Below are 20,575 nucleotides of genomic sequence, written 5' to 3'. Positions count from 1 at the left end.
TTACACCATTTGTGAGAGTAGAACCTCACAGATACGCTGATGTGGATTCTTGTCATTCTGCTTTTGTCTAGCTATTGAGGGTGTAGCTTAGCACATGGCTGGGTATAGCTTTGTAAACGTTAGATGTTTGCGGCCCACCAAGGGGCTGGGATAACTTGCAAATATTGCTATCTGCTCTCTTACTGAACTTTGCTCTTGTTGCCAGGCAAAGATGATCAATGTTGTTTCGATTTGCATCTAATAATGAATGGTTGTATTTCTTTACGTGTGGAACATATGAATGTCGTCTTTGGTGAAATGTCCTCTACCCATTTTTAATTGGATTTTTTCTTCTCACTGAGGTATTAAAGTTTTCTATGAATTTTAGAGATGAGTCCCTCGTTAAATGTCCTTTCCAAATCCTTTTCTCCAGTCTGTAGGTTCTCTTTTACTCAACTGGAGAAATCTTTTTGATGTATACAACCATTTTTTTGAGGAGGTCCCAATCATCTAGTTTATCCTCTGCTCATTGTACATTTTCAGTTACACTTGATAATCTACTTATGCTATAGATTGGTGGTGCTGTGTACCATCGAGTCAGAACTGACCCACAGCTGAGCCTTTAAAGGCTTTCCAGAGGCAGCAGTTAGTTGCACAGGAGGAGACTGCCCATCATTCTCCCTCAAAGCAGCGGGTGTATTTGAACGTCTAATCTATTCCATAGATTGTCGTTGTGTGCCAGAGTCAGAAATAACTGAGAGCTGACCTTCCAGTGGGTTTTCAGAGGCAGTAATCGCACAGGGGAAGTCTATCCGTCTCCCTCAGAGCAGCTGGTGGATTCGAACCACATGCCTTTAGGATTGCAGCACAGATTTTTATTAGTCCACCAGAGCTTTCTTATGCTAGAGATGGTTGTTGTTAGATGCCAGAGTCAAGTACAACTCACAGAGACCCTAAGAACAGATCCATATCCTGGCTTATGTTGTCATAATTTGGAGCTCCCAAGTTCATCCCAATTTTTCTTTGATGAACTTGATAGTTTCAGGTTATATGCCTAGGTCTTTGATCAATCTTGTTAGTTTTTCTATATGATGTATCAGTCTTGTTTCAATTTTCTGTAAAGAGATATTCAGTTCTGCTAGAATCTTTTGTTAAAGAAGCTATCTTGCCCCTTGTTGTTGTTGTTGTTATGTGCCATCGAGTCACTTGCGACTCATAGCAACCCTATGTACAACAGTCCTAAACTCCGCTCTGTCCTGTGCCAATCGCACCGTCTCTGATACACCCATCCCGATTACCCCAGTCACTGAATCAATCCACCTCATAGAGGGCCTTCCCCTCTTGCACTGTCCCTCCACCCTACCAAGCATGATGTCCCTCTCCAAGGACCGGTCCCTTCTTACAACATGTCCAAAGTATGTTAGACGGCGCCTACTTCATGGTTTTAACTCTTTGTCAAAGATTAGCTGTCCATGTTATGTGCGATCAACTCGACTGTGACTGTGTCCCTATGAACAACAGAACTACAAGTTAAGGTCTTCTATTTCGTATTTATTCATCACAGTGAACTGCTTATTGAGGCCTTTCCCCTTCCGTATAAAGTTAGTGATTACTTTTCCCATCTCTTAGAAAAATGTCAGGATCTAGGCCAATAGCTTTGGGCAGTACTGACATGTTCACAGTTCAATCTTGCAATCTACAAACATGGCACTGCTCTTTGATTTATGTAGGACTTTTTGAGTTTCCTTTAGTAATGTTTTGTAGTTTTCTATATATAGGTCATTTGTATCTCGTTAGATTTCTTTCTAAGTATCTCATCTTTTGGATGGTTACTGTAAATGGTATTGTTTTCATTATTTCCCTTTCAAAGTTATCTTTGCTATTGCAGAGGAGTAGGACTGATTTTTATTTTTCTGCATACAATCATTCATACACATTGTATTTCATTCCTATACATTGGGTTTAATACAATCATTCACAGCTTTGATGATAATGTCGTACCCTGCCACTTTGTTGAGTCATTCAATTAGTAGTTTCCTTGCTGATTCTTTGGAATTGCCTGTATAATCTTACTCACTCATTGCCACTGAGCTCGGACTGACTTAAACCCTCCAGTGGGTTTTTGGAAGCTGTGCATCCCACAGAGGGAGACTGCTATGAAGCTGATGACAGATTTGTGTCACCAAAGGTACCCCCTTTGGTCTACCAATACAACTATCTAGACTATGCCACCAGAGCTCCTTGATATAATAGCATATAAGCTGCAAAAAGAGAGCTTTACTTCCTCTTTGCCAGTCTGGATGCTTTTAATTTCCTTTTCTTGCCTAATTGTCTGGTTAGGGTTTCCAATACAATACTTACTAACGAAGGTTGTAGGACATCCTTGTCTGGTTCCCGTTCACAAGGGGAATACTTTTCAATCTCTCTCTACTGAGTAATGCTGGCCATTGATTTTGTATATATGCTTTCGATTATGCTGAGGAACTTCACTATATCTATTTTGTTGAGTGGGTTTGTTTTTTTTAATCAGGAAAAGGTGTTGGACTCTTGTCTAATGCCTTTTCTCAATAGATATGTTTGTGTTGTTCTTTTCCTTTGTTTTACTGATGTGATAGATCAACTGATGTCTCTTATGTTGAATCACCCTTGCATACCTGATATGAATCCCGTCCAATCAAGATGAATGAGTTTTTAATATGATGTTGTATTCTAATGACAAGGATTTTGTTGACAATTTTTGCAGCCATGTTTATGAGGGCTATTGGTCTCTAATTTTCTTAGTGGTGTCTTTGTTTAAATTTAAGAATAATCTGTCTTTTTATATTCTGAAAGAGTGTGAGAAGAATTGCTGTCAGGTCTCTGAATATTGGGTAGAACCAGTAAAGCAGCCTGGGTCAGGACATATTATTTGCATTTTATACTTTTTATTCTATTTCCCAGGGGCTTGTAGATTTTATTCTTTCAAAGAACCAATTCTGAGTTTTGTTGATTATTCCCAAGGTTTTTCAGATCTGCTCTTATCAATTTTTAATATATTTTGTAATTTTTTTTTCTGTAGATTGTAGGTGTTTCTTGCTGTTCTAATTGTTGAAGGTTTAGAGTTAAAGGGATTTTGGTTTTTTCTTTATGACATGTATTGCTATAAATTGACCTGTGAGTATTGCTTTTTCCATGTCCATATATTTTTGGTTATATAGTGTTTTCATTCTCATCTGTTGTAAGACATTTTACAATTTCTTCTATTATCCTAGTAGTAGTGTTCAAACACAGTGTTAGTTTTAATGTACTTGAAATGTTTTCACTTGATCTTCCTGTTATTGATTCCTAATTTTATAACACTTGTCATCTGATAAGCTGTATCTGATACTTTTTTTTTCCTTTATGAAGATTTGCTTTGTGACCTAAGCAAATTTGTCTGGAGAATTGTTCCAGCGCATTGAGGAAAAATTACTGTACCTTATTGAGTGGAATGTTTTATATATGAGACCAAGCTCATTAATTATGTCTTCTGCATCCTTATTTTTGTTATTGGCTTATTTTTGTTGTGTATGCACTTTTTTATTTTCAATTTATTTCAGTGAAGGTTTACAAATCATATTGGTTTTCATACAATCATTCATGGACATTTTTGTTTTATGACATTAATCACCACTGATTCATGCAATGATTAATTACAATATCTAATCAGCTCCTTTCTGTATATTGTCTCTTCCTTCACTCTTCTGTATCTCAGCAAAGATGTTCTGTCCTGCATGGAAAACTCAAGTCTCCTACTGTTATCGTGGAGTTTCTCAAAATCAGTTAAAGTCTGATTCGTGTTCTATTATCTGTCTCCTCTGAGAGACTTGGCTGTTACTGTCATTGCATTTTTTGGTTTCAGCCTATCTGAGGGGCTGTGGTTTTGGCCTGTCTGACTGGGCTGTGTAAGTGTGTTGCTCTTTTGTGTGAATCTGATTAACTCTTAGTGTTTTCTTTCTTGTCTTCTGGTGAGTCTGATAGAGGAAGGGCATGTGTGTGTCGCTGTGTGTACCATCTGTTGTGTAAAGCAGCTGGGAGTAGACAGTGTTGGCTGTAGTATATCTTTCATCAGGTGGGCAGGAACCAGCCCTTGTTCTTGCTCAATGGGTGCAGCTGCAAGAGGTCTATAAGTGACCCGTCTCCAGATGGAAGAAAAGGGCAACAACCGGAACAAAAACAAAACAGCAAAAAAACATCCTACAGGTAATAACAAAACCGAGAGGGTGGAATCAAAACAGAATGGCAAAAACATGGGGGGTAGAGAGAGAGAAGGCTGACAAAGGAAGGGGAAAGTGCTAGAGAGATGACATTCTAGTCGGAGACAAAAGAAATGGAAAACAATCATGGGCACAACCCTCCCCCCCACCCCCCCTTCCCAAAACAAAATACAACACAAAAGCGGCAAAGAAAAGGAGGAGGACAAACAAACAATGGGGGTGGGGTGAAATGAGAGAGAAACAAGGACAGATGTGGGAGGAGGGCTGGCACCTCACTGGTGCTTTTGCCTCTGCTGTGGTGCATGGAAGCAAGGTGTCTGATGGGACATCTGGCTGACAATCTGGCAGACGCTTGAGGTTGGGGTGCCAGTCAGTTCAGTTTCTTTTCATCTGAGTGAGAGGTAGCTGAGGGTGGATCCATAGATAGCACTTCTTCTGGTCTAGGGGTTGTTGAGATGCGAGGCACCCAGCCTGGTACTGAATCTCTGCTGGCCTCACAGGAGCCTGGCGGGTCGTCTGCCTGCCTAATGAGGCTGGCTTTGCCAGTCCACGGGATGGGTGTAGGCAGAATCCCCAGGTAGAGGCAGCTATCATGAAGATAGTCATTGCTGATCTGAGATGCCGAGGGATGGTGCACACCACGGAGGGTGCAATAGTAAGGTATTCCCAGTGGCACCCAGTGAGGAGGTAGGGATTCCAGTCAGAGGTAGTGCTCTCATCAGTCCAGGGACTGGATGTGGGTCAAACCTAGCACAGTTCATCCAGTCCTGGAAGAGTGTCTGCATGGAGAGTTCTTGATTCCACATGGCACAGGCCTGTTCTCAGGTGAACCTGTGACAGGTCAGGGTTACACTGCTGGCCACCTGGCGGTGCTGGTGGACAAAGTCATGCCTCTGCTCCCTGAGAGGATATGAGGAGGAACGAGGGGAAAGAGTGCCCCTTCTTGGAGCTCTGGTGGCCTAGTAGGTAAGGAACTGCACTGCCAACTCAAAGGCAGGAGGTGTGGATCCCCCAGTAGCGTCATAGCCAAAGATGTGCATTTTCCTCTCACGCAATTTACAGCCTCTGAAAACCATCTGGAAGGTAAGCTGGAAGGTGAGTTGGTTCCGACTCAGTGGCAATGGATTAGAGTTTGTCATCAGCCAGCGGATGGTGTGGAGGCTGCTACAGCGCTGAGTTTCGACACTGACCAGGAAGCTGTCTGAAATGGCCAGGCTGTGCTATTTACAATTCTGGGTTCTGTCAAGCTCCTTCATTCAAAGTTTTCATTCAGCTTCTTCCTTCAGTCAGTGTTTGTGGGACTTCTGTATCTTTTCCTTTGAAACTCAAGGTTCCAGAATTATCACCTGTATCTGTGATCTTTGTTTTCTGTGTCTCAGGTGAACCAAGCCTGGCATCCTATCTGCCTCATCTGCCATCCTTATCTTGAGGTCCTGCTACACTGTTCTTGCTACAGGGTTTCCAATGGCTGGTCTTCCTTTTTTTTTCAGAAGTGGATCACCAGCTTTTCTTCGAAGCTGTCTCTGGGTGTATCTAAGCCTCAACTCTGTGTGTGCCAGTGGAGTGTTCAGCCGCTTGCACTACTAGTAATGCCACATTTAGAGTACATTTTCAAAACTTACAAATCCCTGAGTGTTCCTGCACAGATGGCTACTAACATCTGTCGTTGTATCTACTTAAATACTACTTAAAATGCCTATAAATACCAACAATCATCAATAATTTATGACACTGCAGAAGATTAGAGTGTTAGTTCTACATGCCACTGTCAATTCTATGTTGCAGATGTGTGACACTGCAGACGATCAGAATGTTAGTTCTATGTAGAACTGGAGATTCTACCATGCAGTGATCAGTAATGAAAAGAATACTAAACCCGGAAAGCTTGAAATTGGCGGCCCAGGTGGAAAATCTCCTGGCAGGAAAAAAGGAAGAAAAATGGAGTGTGCATTAGAATGAGTCTAAAAGAAAGTGCTAACAACTCATAACAACACATTAATAACACTATTGCATCAATGTTAATGTCCTAATTTTAATAGTTACTGAAATTATGTAAGACAATGTCCTGTTTGAAAAATGAAAACTGGTAGTTCTGGTAGCCTCATAGGTAAAGAGGTGTGCTGCCAATATAAAGGCAGAGGTGGTCTGAATCCTTCAGCTGCTCCAATGGGAGAAATATAAGTAATCTCCTCCCGTGCGGTTACATAGCCTCTGAAAACAAACTGGAGGATCAGTTATGAATCAGGGCCAACTTGACGCCAATGAGTTTGAGTTTTTTTTTATGAAAATAACTCTTAAGTATTATTCATAAGTATATAAAAAAAGTGCATTGTATCAACTTAATCACAAGTACTGAACATAGATGAATATCTAGAATGATAACCAAGTAAAAGAGGAAAAAAGGTTGGCATTTGAGGAATTTTTTGTTTAGCTGTAATTTTTCAGTTAAGTGTGGAAATTAACATAAAAAATTTGTAAGAAAAATTAAGTAAATAAAGGTTTAAAACATTTAAATTCCTAGGCTTTGGTTTTTAAATCTTCTGAAAAAATACCAAGATAATCTATTTGTCTTATAAACTGTCTTGAGGTTTCTTATGGAGAGTAATATTTGTAATATTTTACAAATTTATATTGAATGCCCGCATCTTTCTTCTCCCTGTGCATTAATATTTCCTGTGATGGCATTTGATGGTACAGTAAACAAGTGTATCATTATTATACTCCCCAGATGAGTCTATGAAAGTCATGTGAATCTAGGTCACCATAAGCTGAAGCTGCTCACTGGCATCTGGTAGTTAAGATACAAAGACAGAAGATTGCTTGATAAGTCACTTAAACGGTAATCTGGGGGGGGAAAAAAGGTGATCTGGTAAAAATGAAAATTAGCTAGAAACTTCTGAAAAGAGTATGTTCAGTCAGATGTTAACACATGTAGCTGTAAATAAAAACTGCTCAGTGCTACTATAGGAATGGAAAGAGTCCAATGGAACAGAAAGAAGTTCCTTAGCAAATGGAGCTGCATAGCACTGAATGGGGCACATGGGTGATTCATGGGATGGAATGCCATGTCACTCCACACGCTAAAATGAACTTCGGATGTAGCCAACACATGAATAAAATCTTTGTATCATTTCAGTATGGGAAAGAATTCAAGCTTTTCTAAGAAAATTCAGGTCCATTAAGGAAGAGGTTTTGAAAGCCAGAGTGGCATCCACTTCCTAAACAACATGCCTCTGGAAACTCTATGCACTTTGATCAATGTTGATAGTTGTAGAGGGGCTTCAGGCCTTTTGTTCATAGGGTAGCTATGAGCCGTGCTCAACCCAACGGCAAGCAACAACAACAAGGAAAAGCCCAACATATTCAACTGTCTAGAATCTACCAGCTGCTCCATGCAAGAAAGATGGGCAATCTCCTCTTGTATGATTCATGGCTTTTGAAAACCCACTTGAGGATCAGCTATGAGTCGTCCTGACTTGATGGGACATTAACAACAATGGTAATGTAACGTTTCTCCACATATAAACGATCACTAATAGGGGAACTAAATAAGATATGCTATATATTCTTATTATCAGTAAAAAATGTTGGGAATAAATCTAATTACACAGTGTAAGGTATTGAAGTAGAGAAAGTTCATGTCACAGAAAAAATATGTACATCGTGATGTCATTTTGTTTAAACCCTACAAACTATGTATAAAACTATACAACTATACATATAAGGTTGCTTTTGCACAAATAGATAAAAATAAATCCCAACATACTAGTTGTTGTAGTAGTGATTAATTTATTAATTGTTTGTGCTTAAGTATTTAACTCACTCAGTCATCCATTGTCATTGAGTTGGAACCAACTCACAGCTGACCTTTCAACAGGTGTTCAGAGGCTGAGACTGCTCATATTTTTCTCATGGAGCAGCTGGTGGATTTGAACCACCAGCCTTTGAGCTGACAGCACAACTCCTTGGCTACTGAGCCACTAGAACGTTCCAATAATGAACTAGGAGAATTAAGTTTTTACTTTGGACTTTCATGTGTTTGAAATTTAATAAACACATTTGTGTATTATATAGTTAAAAAATTGTAAAAAGAAATTGATATCCAATAGTAGAGAACACGTAACAGAAATATTTGACCAGGAGGGGGGAAAAAAAAAGCCTTCCCTCCTGTATCTCACCCGCAACAATCTGGAAGAACATTTGCTTTATATTGAAATAACTTTTAAGTCACAACTCATCAAGAAAAATATTTTAGTAAACAATACGTTTTATTTCCTTGTCCTTTCATTTCTCTTACTATAGAGATTTTTCTCACACTTTAGGGTTCATAGTCTACTGTTAAGTAGCCCTGGTGGCATAGTGGGTAACAGGTCGGGCTGTTAATTGAAAAGCTGATGGTTCAAATCCTTCAGCTCCTCTGAGAGAAGATAAGGTAATCTCCTCCCTTGAAGACTCACAGCCTTAAAAATCTAATGATGGTCCGTGTGGGTCAAAATCAACTACACACCAGTGGATTTAGTTTTGTTTACTCTGCTCTTTACCTAGCATCTAGGTTTTATAAAGCAATATTTTACTTTTCCTCCCTAGGCTGTGAGAAATCTCCATGGAATCTTTTTTCTTGGTATTGGGTTGCCGGTGCAAATGTGAATCTTAATTTTGTCCTTCTACTAGTTAAATCAAGAAATTTATACTCCTTTGCATTCAAATTGGAAGCAGGAGTGGCATCCACTTCGTAAACAACTTGCCTCCAGAAACTCTATGAACTTTGATAAATGTCGATAGCTGCAGAGGGGCTTCAGGCCTTTTGTTCACAGGGTCGCTATGAGTCATGCTCAACTTGAAAGCAGTCAACAACAACAACATATAAAAACATAGCAAGGACATAAATAAATAGCCGATAGAGTATTGAGAAATACAGATGGAAAAAAGTTCATCACACTGATAATTAAAGAAGCACATATTAAAATAATACATTAATTTTTCCTTTATCACCTTATAGAGTTCTAAATAATATTAATATATAAAAGCTACTGAACCAGAAATACCTGCATTTGGCGTTGTGCTCATAGGAGTAGTAGCTGGAAAAAGAAAAAGCAGCACAAATTAAACTAATACATTAATTTTTCCTCCATCACCTTATAGAGTTCTAAATAATAAAAGTAAATAAAAGTCCCTGAACTAGAAATACCTGCATTTGGAGATATCTGATCCACACAATGGTAAAGATTTAATGAAAATGAAATATTCATTTATAAAAGAAGTTCATTACTAGTTAAAATGATCACCATACATACTTTACACACTTTGCAATTCTACTTTTGCAAATTTCAGCCAAATAACATTTGCAAAGTTTGCAGAGATGATTAAAAATGTTCACCTTTGTATTGTATAGTGACAATCCTATAAGTTGTTGTGTGCTCTCAAGTCCATTTAGACTCATAGTGGTCTCATATTACAGACTAGAACTACCTGACAGGCTGTAACCTTTACAGGAAGAGACTGTCTGTCTTCTCCGGAGGAGCTGCTGATGGCCTTTGACCACTGACCATTCAGTCAGCAGCTCAGTACTTAACAAGTTAAAGTAAATAAATGTTTGAGGGTTTTTTCTCTTCTTGTTGTGTATCGTTGAGTCGGATCCAACTGGCACAGAAAGAGATTGCCCTTCCTTCTCCAGCGGAGCATCTGGTGGATTTAAACCACACGCCTTTGGGACTGCAGCACAGCTTCTTGCCACTAGGCCACCAGAGCTCCCTCAAATAAATGTAACTTCAAAAATAAAACATTAAAGGGGGCTCTCTTACTACCTAATGTGCATCTTCCTCTTTTCAACTTAATATTTTTAGACGTATTTTCTTATTTAGATCTTTCTAACAAACTTCATCTCACATACTTTGGGTATGTTTTTAGGAGGGGTCAGTTCATGGGAAAGGACATCGTACTTGGAGAGGTGGAGGGGTCAGGGAAAAAGCAGACAAGCCTCAATGAGATGGACTGACACTGTGACTGTAACAATGGGTGAAGTACAGCAGAGATGCGGAGGCTGGCACAGGATAGTGGAGGGTACAGATTCACTGTCCATAGGGTCACTGTGAGTTGCACTTGATGGGACCTCACAACAACAACAACCAACATTATATGCTAGTGATACTTTTGATACATTCTTCAGTCCTCTCTTCTTTCATTTGTGTTTAACAAATTTATTTTTAATTGTGTTATGAAATGCTCATGGTCAACTCAGTATATACTCAGGAGGCACATAAGTGAAAAAGTGATGACTCAATGAGAATACGTTTCATGTGCAATCTTAGTTGTGTTCTTTTATCAATTTTTTTTAAAAAAAATCTCTTTCCCCCAAAACCACTTGGTACTCAAGTAAGAGGCTACAAGGTATATGTTTATAGGTGTTATAAGATGGTATTCTTAATTACAGTGCTAAGGTGGCCACAGTTCTCCTTCTTTCAAATGACCAATTTAAACATTTGAGAGATACAGAATATGTAAACAAATTAGTTTGCCCAGTAATTAATATTTGCTTGAATTCAACATCATTAAATCACAGGCAAATTAAAGCCCATGCAAATGACATTCCTTAGGCAAGCTGAGGCAAACGTGGACCATGAGCGGAGTGTGCCTCGACCGCTGCTCTTTCAACTATTCCTGCTGACTCTTGCTTCTGCTGCAACCAAGATGAAGCCAAAATAACAGCACTGAAATCTAGGAGATAATCCCTCATTCACATCAAAGTAATCCTTCAGATTGTAAACAGAAGAGAGTTGATCCTTGCAAGCTTGGCCCTCTAACAAAGCCTCCGCTTCATTTCAGTAATTAAGAACTTCTCCTGATTTTTCAATTGTACTTTGGGCACGTGGCCAGGAGGGACCAAGTCCTTGGAGAAGGTCATCATGCTTGGAAGGGTGAAGGAGCAGCACAAGAGAAGACCCTAGATGAGACTGATTGACACAGTAACTGGGGTAAGGGGGTAGCTGTGTTGGAGACAGTGAGACTGGCTCAGGATAACGCAGGGTTCAGAGCTATTGTGCATAGGGTCGCTGTGAATTGCAGGGATTCAATGGCACATAACAAACAAAAATTTAGTTCCTGATACCAAAGAAAACTGCTCAATAATGAAAAAAGAATTAACTCTATGAGACAGGAGGATGAGGAGAAGAAATACAGAAATTATTTGAGAAAAATAAGATATTTGCAGTTTAAATGTTTCAGTTAAAAGGAATTAAAATGGCCACCTGCTCTGTGGGAGAAGGATGGATAATCTCCTCCTGAGCGATTTAAGCCTCTGAAAATACGCTGGAAGGTCACCTATGGGTTCGTTCAGACTCAATGGTACACAACAACAAGCTAAGGAATGAAATACAGACCTGGACTAGGGAGATACACTTTTTTTTTTTAAATACTGGTGTATTTACAAAGTTGGTATACATTGTTTTTCATATCAGATCCTTCCCATTTCCTTCACACACCCCCAAAAGATCGATTTTTAAAAGAATAACTAAAATAGTAAAGTGGATAAAAATAATTCACATAGGGAAAATAACTAGTCGTCATGGACCTTCCTTTCCACTGATACTAGTTTTAATACATCACACTAGCTAATTTTAAGAGCTTCTTATATGCTCTTTTAGGCTCTCTGCTAAGGCAATCTGCTCCCATAGAGATTACCTATTGCCATAAAGGCAATTCCAATTCATAACAACCTAAGTATTACAGCCCAGCAGTTCGAGTCTGTCCTGTATGGTCACTAAGAATCAGAATTGCACAGACAGCATATGACAACATTGGCTGGTGAAGAAGTTCATAAACCACCTTGTGTATGAGAAAACACACTGAAAGTTTACCATGTTTACTTAAATTCACATTATCTCTTCGTATTTTCAGACTGTGGCAAATAATTTAGAATCATTATGTATAATCATTTTTTTAAAAGCTGTAAAAAATTTCATCCTCCTTTCACCACCGAAAATGATTAATGAGGGGAAATCTCCAGGAATTGATTTTTTTTTAAAAATAGAACAGGAAGTTACTAAACCTGGATGACTTGAAAATGGAGGCTGTGCACTGGGAGGAGGCTGTGCACTGGGAGGAGGCTGTGCACTGGGAGGGTTTGCACTAGAAGGTTTGGCACTAGAAGGTTTGGCACTGGTAGTAGCCGGGGCTGGAAAACAAAATAGTAAATTGTATCAAACACTCGAGAGTTACTGCTGGCATTTTTACCAGGCACTTAGAAGGATTTCTGAAACAACAGAAGGACAAAATTGCTAAACTGCAATGACCCAAATTTGGAGGTTTAGAATGGAGAAGTCAACACTGGAAAACCAAGCACACTTGACACGTGAACAACCTGAGTTGGAACTGTGTAGGTCTACTCATGTGCAGATTTTTATAAACACGCCATATGACTCTAGCTTTCTGTGGCAGTAGTCCATCCCTCCTGTGAATCGGACAGCACAGTAAAAACAGGTCTCTTGGCAGCTGTCACACATATTTCAGAGTGGTTAGTCCAATAAAGTAAACCTTAAATAACTCCAGTGGACCCACATCAACTGTCAAGAGTGATGCCAAAGTGCTCCTCAGAAGCAGAGAAAAGTCATACAATAAAAAACTTGAAATGCTTGAGGTGTACCCTAGATTGAGGTCTGCAACTGTGAATGCCCATCACTTCAAAACAATTAATGCATTGTAAGGACCACTGTAAAAACAAAACAACAACCACCCAAAAACCACCAACCAGGAAATTTGTGTAGCTACATCAGCTGGCACAAAAACCTTGGACTTTTTGCAAAAACCCTTTTGGTCTTGTACTGAAATGTAGCTTTCACGGGAGTCAGCAAGGCTTCTGGTCAACAGTAGGCTATTAGTTAAGTTTTTGGGGAGTCAAAAGTTAGACAGAGATTTTTCAACTGCATAGAGTGTTGGCATCCTCAGCCCCTATGTTGTTCAATGGTCAGCAGTAATGCAAACTGAGCCAATAACTTCGAGTAATCGTTTGTATTTCATTTTTATGAATAATAGCTTTCATTCTACACTAATTTAGTTTATTGTTTATGTGTTTGTCTGTATATTTGTATTTATCTGTTTTTATATGTATATATATACACACACACACATATATATAACAGAAGTTTATATACTGATGCCCTGATGAAAATACAAAATTTGAAAAGCAGGACTGAGTATGAATTTTTATGTTATACATCTGCCATGGAAATGAATACAAGACAAGAGTTAAACACTAACATTGTTTTTTTCCAAATATTCTTCTTGTTATTGTTGTATACCTTGGGGTCAGATCCAACCCTCAGCTCACCCTCCAAGCAAGTTTTCAGAGATAGTCAATTCCAAGGGGGACTGTCCATCTTTCTCCTGTGGAGCAGCTGGTGGATTCATACAGCATGTCTTTGCGTTGGCAGCACAGCTCCTTACCACTAGGCCACTAGAGTTCCCTAAATAGTCTGTATCACTGATATTTAATGTCAAAGAAATAAAGCTTTTTTTAAAAAAAAAAAAAAAGGAAAAAGACATACCTTTAACACATTTTGGAATTTCAGGGACCCATGCATTATCTTCCTCACAGACAACTGTGCTGTGTCCATCCATGAAAAACCCCGACAGGCATTTAAATGTAACCTGTGCTTTATAGCTATGAGTTTTTCCAAATCCTGATACCTGTTCTCCATTTTCAACTGTTGGGAAAGGACACTTGACCACTGTAAAGAAAAGAAACCTCAGAATTAATGGAATGCTTCCTTAACAAGGACTGTGTACCACAGAGTCGGAATGGACCCATTGTGGATTCTCGGGCAGGTTATGAGGGGCAGTTAGTTAATCACAAGGGTAACGAGGGGGTGGGGTGGAGAAAGTAGCACAGATGAATAGTTTCTAGTAACAACAACAAAAAAGAAAAGCAAGATAGATGCTAGAAAATAATGAATTTATATATATTGAAATGAAAAATAAAAAGCACTTTAGTTCCTGGTACACAAGAATAGTAAAACCTATGCATTATCCTCTATTTCAAAACAAGGGACCCTTACAGTTTATTTAACTTTTCCCAAAAATGCTAAGAAAGGGCGAGAAAAGAAAAGTCAGAGTAACAACAACAACAAAAAACCAACAAAAAAACAAACAAACAAACAAAAAGCTGTGATACTCCAAGAGGTGCTTCTTTCTTTCTTTTACATTAAAAGACTACATTATTATATTGACAACGCTTATATTGGAATTGTCTCTAAATTTCTAAAAATGTGTCATTAATGTTATTCTGGTTGAAATAATTTGTAGTAAGAAGTCATTAGAAAATAACTTCCCCTGAGTGAACTATCTCAGTCTCATAAGGACAAACACTGCATAAGACCATTATCAAAATAGAAGGTAACTAGTAAGCTGGGTAGAAAAATCCAAGGGAGAGGGGGCAGAGGGAGGAGCTGAGGGCAGGAAGGTGGTGAAAGCATGGGGTCGCAGAGTTTGGTGAACAGAGGGAGCGAGGCAATTAGGAAAGGCCAAATGGGGACCTGAAAAGATGGGGTAATAGTGAACACAGATTGTTGTTGAGCTCAGGTGTCATCAAGTATGACTTATAGCGATCCCATGAAAAAAGACCTGAACCCTGTTCTATCCTGCACCGTCCTCACACTTCCTGACACACAAGAGCCCACTGCAGCAGTCACTCTTTCAATCCTCCTGGTTGAGGGTCTTCCTCTCCTTCGGTGACCCTCCACCCTTCCCAGCATCATGTCCCTCTCCATGAAGTCCTTTGTAGAGCCATGCTGCAGGCTACAACCAGGACTTTGGGGGTAGAAGGTGGAACTGGGTGAGCTGCAGGTGCAGGGGAGGGAACCCTTGGCCAATGCAGGGTTTGTGGTTGTATATGAAGCTCAGAATCTTGTAAGTGGCAGAGAGTATATTGTAAAGAGGCTGTTGTCCAATGAGGAGGATAAAAGCAGAGCAATCATTCAAGAAGTCAGCTTCATGAGAGAGCTCTCAAACCACCTCAACATTGTTAAGTTTTTTTCTGTGGCCTCTATAGGAAAAGAAGAGTCAGACCTGGGGCAGGCTGAGGTCCTACTGCTGCTGGAGCTCTACAAAGGACTTCATAAAGAAAATGGATTCCAGAAGTCCTCTCTTGTGTCTTGTGGGATAGGGTTCTGAGAAACTTTTCATCAGACGTGCAGAGCAGTGCAGCACGTGCACAAGCAGAAGCCGACTATCATTCAAGGTTGAAAACTTGCAGTTTAGTCACCAGGGGACCATCAAGTTCTGTGACTCCGGCAGTGCCACGACCACACTACATTACTCTGAATACAGCTGGTGCACTCAGAAGTGAGCAGTGGTGGAGGGAGACGATCACAGGAACAAGACTTCCATATACAGAAAACCAGGGATGGCTGACCTGTACTTCAACTCTGCCATGAATGAGAAGCAGAATATCTGAGTGGAGTCACGGGCTGCATTCCATACCTGCTGGACTTCCAGCTGCATCCTTTTGAAGACAGTATAAAACTTTGCATCTTTAAGGGGAAATGCTCAATTCCTCTAAATGATGGCCCTCTTTCATGACCTCATTCATTTTACTCTGAAGGTGAACCTGGAGGAGTAGCCGTCAATCACTGAGCTGGTGAACCAGCAAGAGGAAATCGTCACTTTGAGAAATGTGAATCCTAAGTCATCCATCACAGAGCTCCTGGGGCAGATGCCCAAGGACAGCTTGGACCTGCACTCGGAGGCGGGGCCAATGCCCCCCACGCAGGCTGGAGAGGCCACTTCCAGCAATGCTCACCTGCACAGTTCACTCTTGGCCCCGCCCCACTGCGCCTCAGGGGCGTGCAGGCAACCTGCTGAGCAGAGAGGGTGAGATGTTCTTCACCAGTTCCTGCACACCCTTGAGGGCCACCAGCCGCCTCAGACCCATTTGACCCTTTTTCCTGATGGCTGCCAACCCAGACACTCGGACCTGCTCCAACTTTGGTTGTTCTGGTGAGTTTCTTCATCCGGATCCTTTTGACACATGGCCCAAAGGCTTCCCCCTACTCACAGTGCCCCACCTCAATCTTCCAGAATGGTCTTCCTGCACCTGGGAGGTCTATCAGCAGAGTCCATGATAGTGGTCTCCTTCAGCCAATCAGACTTTCTCGGAAGGTGGGACACCCTGGCCGGGCCAAGGCTGCAGCATCCACACGCAGCTCTAAGCCAATGGCAGAGGACCCTCTTCTTGTCTGGAAGCCAGCCAGCCACCCTGGCAGGCCTCTCGGCCAGCAGGACTAAGTCACGGAGCCTAGACCCCAGCCTCCAGTGCATCACCAGCAGATTCCTTCCTGGAGGGTTCATTCCCACGACGGCTAGCTTCCAAGGGTGGTGGCCATGCCTAGCGGAGCTGACCTCCCACGCAGGGCACCTCCTGCTCTCCCCAGACCAAGCCATTCCCCACTAAGACCAACTACGCCATGAACTTCAGTCAGCGTAACTGGAGCTGAGCAGAAAGGGATGTATGTGTACCCAGGAATGCTCAAAAGCCAAAAGTTTTAGAAAATCATTGAGGACTTTGCCTCTCAATCTGACCAAAAAAAAAAAAAGGACCAAAGATCAGAGCTGAAATGAAGAAGCAAAAGACACAGACTCGCTTAATTATGGGCTTGGTGGCTGCCAGGCTGGGATTCTGCACCATCCCCAGTCATCTTCATCCAAACAGGCATCATTGTGCTAGACCAGGAGAGCCATCCCAAAGCCTAGCTAGCCTTCTGTCACTGTTTCGCTTATTTTCCTTGCCCCAAAGTAAAGTGCTGATTTACTCTTCTCTCAGTTTTCACAGTTTGTGGTTGATTTGCATGTTTAGTGACCAGGACCTCATCGAAGAACAGCTGTGAGACTCAGGCTGCACTCACTAAGCTCGCTTGCGCTTTTCTTGACCCTGGAGGAGGTACACATGTGCATCGTGTTTTATGTAATCCATTTGATGACCACACTGTACATAATTAAACCATTTTCTGATGGGTGGTTAATGGTATCTCATTGTAGTTTTAATTTCTATAATTATTAATACTATTTATGTACTCTTTTCACCTACCTTCTTTGATGAAATGTCTAATTAAATATTTTGCCCATTTTTAACTAAACTGCTTCCTGAAAGTTCTTTATATATGTTAGATTTTGAAGCTCCATCTGATATGCTTTGGACATGTTACAAGGAGGAACCAGTTCTTGGAGAGGGACATCATGTTTGGGAGAGTGGAGGGACAGTGCAAGAAAGGAAGACCCTTGATGACATGATTGACTCAGTGACTGGGGTAATGGGGGTAAGTGTGTCGGAGACGATAAGGTTAGCACAGGATACAGTAAGGTTAAGGGCTGCTGTACATAGGGTCACTATGAGTCTCCAGTGACTCGATGGCATATAACAACAACAGCAACAGACACAAATCTTACCTATTCTAGATACAAATTCATTATCAGGTATGTGTTTTGCAAACACTTCAAATCTGTGGTTCAATTTTTCATTTTCTTAACAATGTCATTTGCAAAATAAAGTCCAATTAATATATTTTTTTTCTTTAGTGAACCATGATCTTAAGGTTGTATGGGGTTAACTTTTTAAAAAGTAAAAAAAATGTGTGTGGCACACACAGGCCAGTATAACTCTGAGGGGTGCGTGGATCCACTTCTAGGACTAGAGCCAGTGACTAGGTATCCTTGACACAGGATTCTCCCTTGATGTAGACAACTGGACCCATGAAATGAATACACATGAGAAAAGTACAGCAATGGACAAATGAACTTAAGCTACTCATATTCCTCTTGCACACTGAGGCAAAAAAATGCCAATAAGGGCCATTCTGTCAACAAGAGAGATAGAGACTGCAGATGACTGACTACAGGGTGGAGTTCCCTAAGGGAAGGCCCTGCCCACAGTGAGCAGGACAGACAGGAAAGCTACAAATAGATCTTGGTATGAATAGAAAAATACTTCAGACTAGACTCTGCTTCTCTGGTGGTAGATGCAAATGCTTACCACACTAAGCAAGAGAATTAGAACAAATGATACTGCGCCAGTTTGGATTGCTCCGTTATATTTCTTTACACCATGGGATGCATTTTTATCCTCAGAGTAATAGTTTGCTACAGAGAATTTGAACAGCTAATCGAAATATCTTCATTCATTAATGTTCAAAGCCTCAAACCTATTCCTGAGTTGGTTTTTAAATTCATAGGGGATATACTCAAGATCAAATTTTGATTCCTGCAGATATGATTTAATCTTCTTTAGCCTTTAATTTGAACTTGCATATGAGTAGTTAATGGTCTGTTGCACAATCAGCACCTGGCCTAGTTTTCACTGCTGATATTGAACTTCTCCAACAATTCCTTCCACAGATGTAATTGACCTGATTCCTGTGTATCTCATCAGGTGAAATCCATGTGCGCAGCCTGCATTTATGTATCTTATAAAAGGTATTGGTTATGAATAAATCATTGGTTGTACAGAATACTATCATTCTATCCCCAGCCTCATTTCTGCTACCAAGTCCTTATTTTCTGACTACTGATCCTTCTTCCAGGTTCCCAACTTTCACATTCCAGTCACCCATTACTATTAATAATGCATCTTGGTTACATGTTCAATTGATTTCTGACTGCAACAGTTCACAGAAATCATCTGTTTCCTCCTCTTTGGCTCCAGGTGTTGGCGCATAAATTTGAATGATAGTGTAGGTCTTCTTTATCCTGTCACTCACAATATTGTATTTCAAGATGAATCTAGAAATGACCATTTTAACTATGAAAGTGACTCTGTTTTTTTCTCACCTTGAGGAAAACGGGAACCCCAGAACACTTGATTGTGCTTATGCAAAACCTATATCTGGACCAGGAAGCAGTCCTCAGAACAGAGCAAGGAAACACTGCAGGGTTCAAAATTAGGAAAGGAGTACATCAGGGATGCATCCTGTCTCCATACCTTTTCAAGGTACGCGCAGGGCTTTATGAGGAGGAATGTGGCATCAAGATTGGAGGAAGATTCATCAACAGCCTGTGTTATGCAGATGACACAACCTTGTTTGCTGTAAAGGAAGAAGACCTGAAGTGCTTGTTGCAGAAGGTCAAGGCCTGTAGTCTTCAATACAGATTGAAGCTCAACATCAAGAAGACAAAGATTCTTACCACTGGGCCAACCGGCAGCACCATGACAGATGAAAAAGAGACTGAAGTTAACAATTACAGCTTGCTCTACTCCACAATCAACACTCCTAACACCAGCAATCAGGAAATCAAAAGACAAATTGCACTGGAAAAATCTGCAGTCAGGTACCTTTACAGAGTGCTGAAAAGCAATGATGCCAGTCTAGAAACTAAGGTGCACCCAATCCAGGCCATAGTCTTCACAATTACTTATTATGTATCAAAGAGCTGCACAATGACTAAGGATGGCAGAAGAAGAATCAATGTCTTTGAGATGAGGTGCTGGAGAAGAGTCTTAAACATACCACAGACCACCAAGAAAACAAACAGGTCTGTTTTGGAGAGGGTGAAACCAAGTTTCTCCTTGGAGGCTAGGATTTTTAAGCTCCATCTCACATACTTTGGACATGCTGCCAGGAGAGACTGGTCCTTGGAGAAGAAGACAGCATGCTTGGAAGGGTGGAGGGACAGTGCAGTAGAGAAAGGCCCTGGATGAGATGGACTGATACAGTAATTAGGGCAAGGGGGCTGGTGTGTCGGACATAATAAGACTGGCTCAGGACAGAGAAGGCTTCAGAGCTGCTATGCGTAGGGTTGGCTTGGGTCACAGGCAACTAACTCCACAGCACATAACAACAACAATAGAAATATTTCTTGTTTGAAACAGGGGAGTAGGGAGAGCAGTATAAGCATGAAGGGTTGGCTTACATGTCTTCATACTCAACATGAGGCCCAGAGAGGCTCCTAACTAGGGGGGCTCCTCTGCTTTATGGGTACACCTGGGGAAGAGGAGGTGAGGGTACATGCTGGCATGCTTTTACAAGTCTTCCTCATATCATACTTCAACACCTCCCCCCTTTATCTCTGTATCTCCTCAATTTTCTTTTTCCTTTCCTGATGCAATAGTTCCAAGACAACAAAAGCTGCAACTCTGTGTAATGGAAGCAAGGATGATTCCTAAGCAAGAAACCACAGTTACGAATGTGGATAACCTCCTTTCTCACCCTGACGTGCTGAAAAATCAAATGAACTGAGATGCATGGGTGTATCTCTACACTCACTATTCTGCTCTATTGACCTATGGGTCAATTCTTTCACCAATACCATGATGTCTTTGTGGTAGCATTAATTAAAGGAGTATAAAAATGTTCTTCTTTTGTTAAATGCCCTATGCTGTA

General features: G+C 40.7%; 1 protein-coding gene across 1 annotated transcript in view; it reads right to left on the bottom strand.

Moving 5' to 3' along the window:
- Nucleotides 1–20,575, bottom strand: part of LOC102853038 — a 180,318-nt gene that overhangs the window by 114,093 nt on the left and 45,650 nt on the right. Inside the window, exon 6 of the mRNA XM_006888006.1 lies at nt 13,754–13,936. Within this exon, the coding sequence (XP_006888068.1) occupies nt 13,754–13,936 (183 nt within the window). The remainder of the gene's footprint in view (nt 1–13,753; nt 13,937–20,575) is intronic.

Source organism: Elephantulus edwardii, unplaced genomic scaffold (assembly GCF_000299155.1).
Source record: "Elephantulus edwardii isolate Elephantulus edwardi_28Jun2011 unplaced genomic scaffold, EleEdw1.0 scaffold00063, whole genome shotgun sequence".
Lineage (NCBI taxonomy): Eukaryota > Metazoa > Chordata > Mammalia > Macroscelidea > Macroscelididae > Elephantulus > Elephantulus edwardii.
Note: the sequence above shows the minus strand (reverse complement) of the source record. Positions and strands in the feature narration are given on the sequence as shown.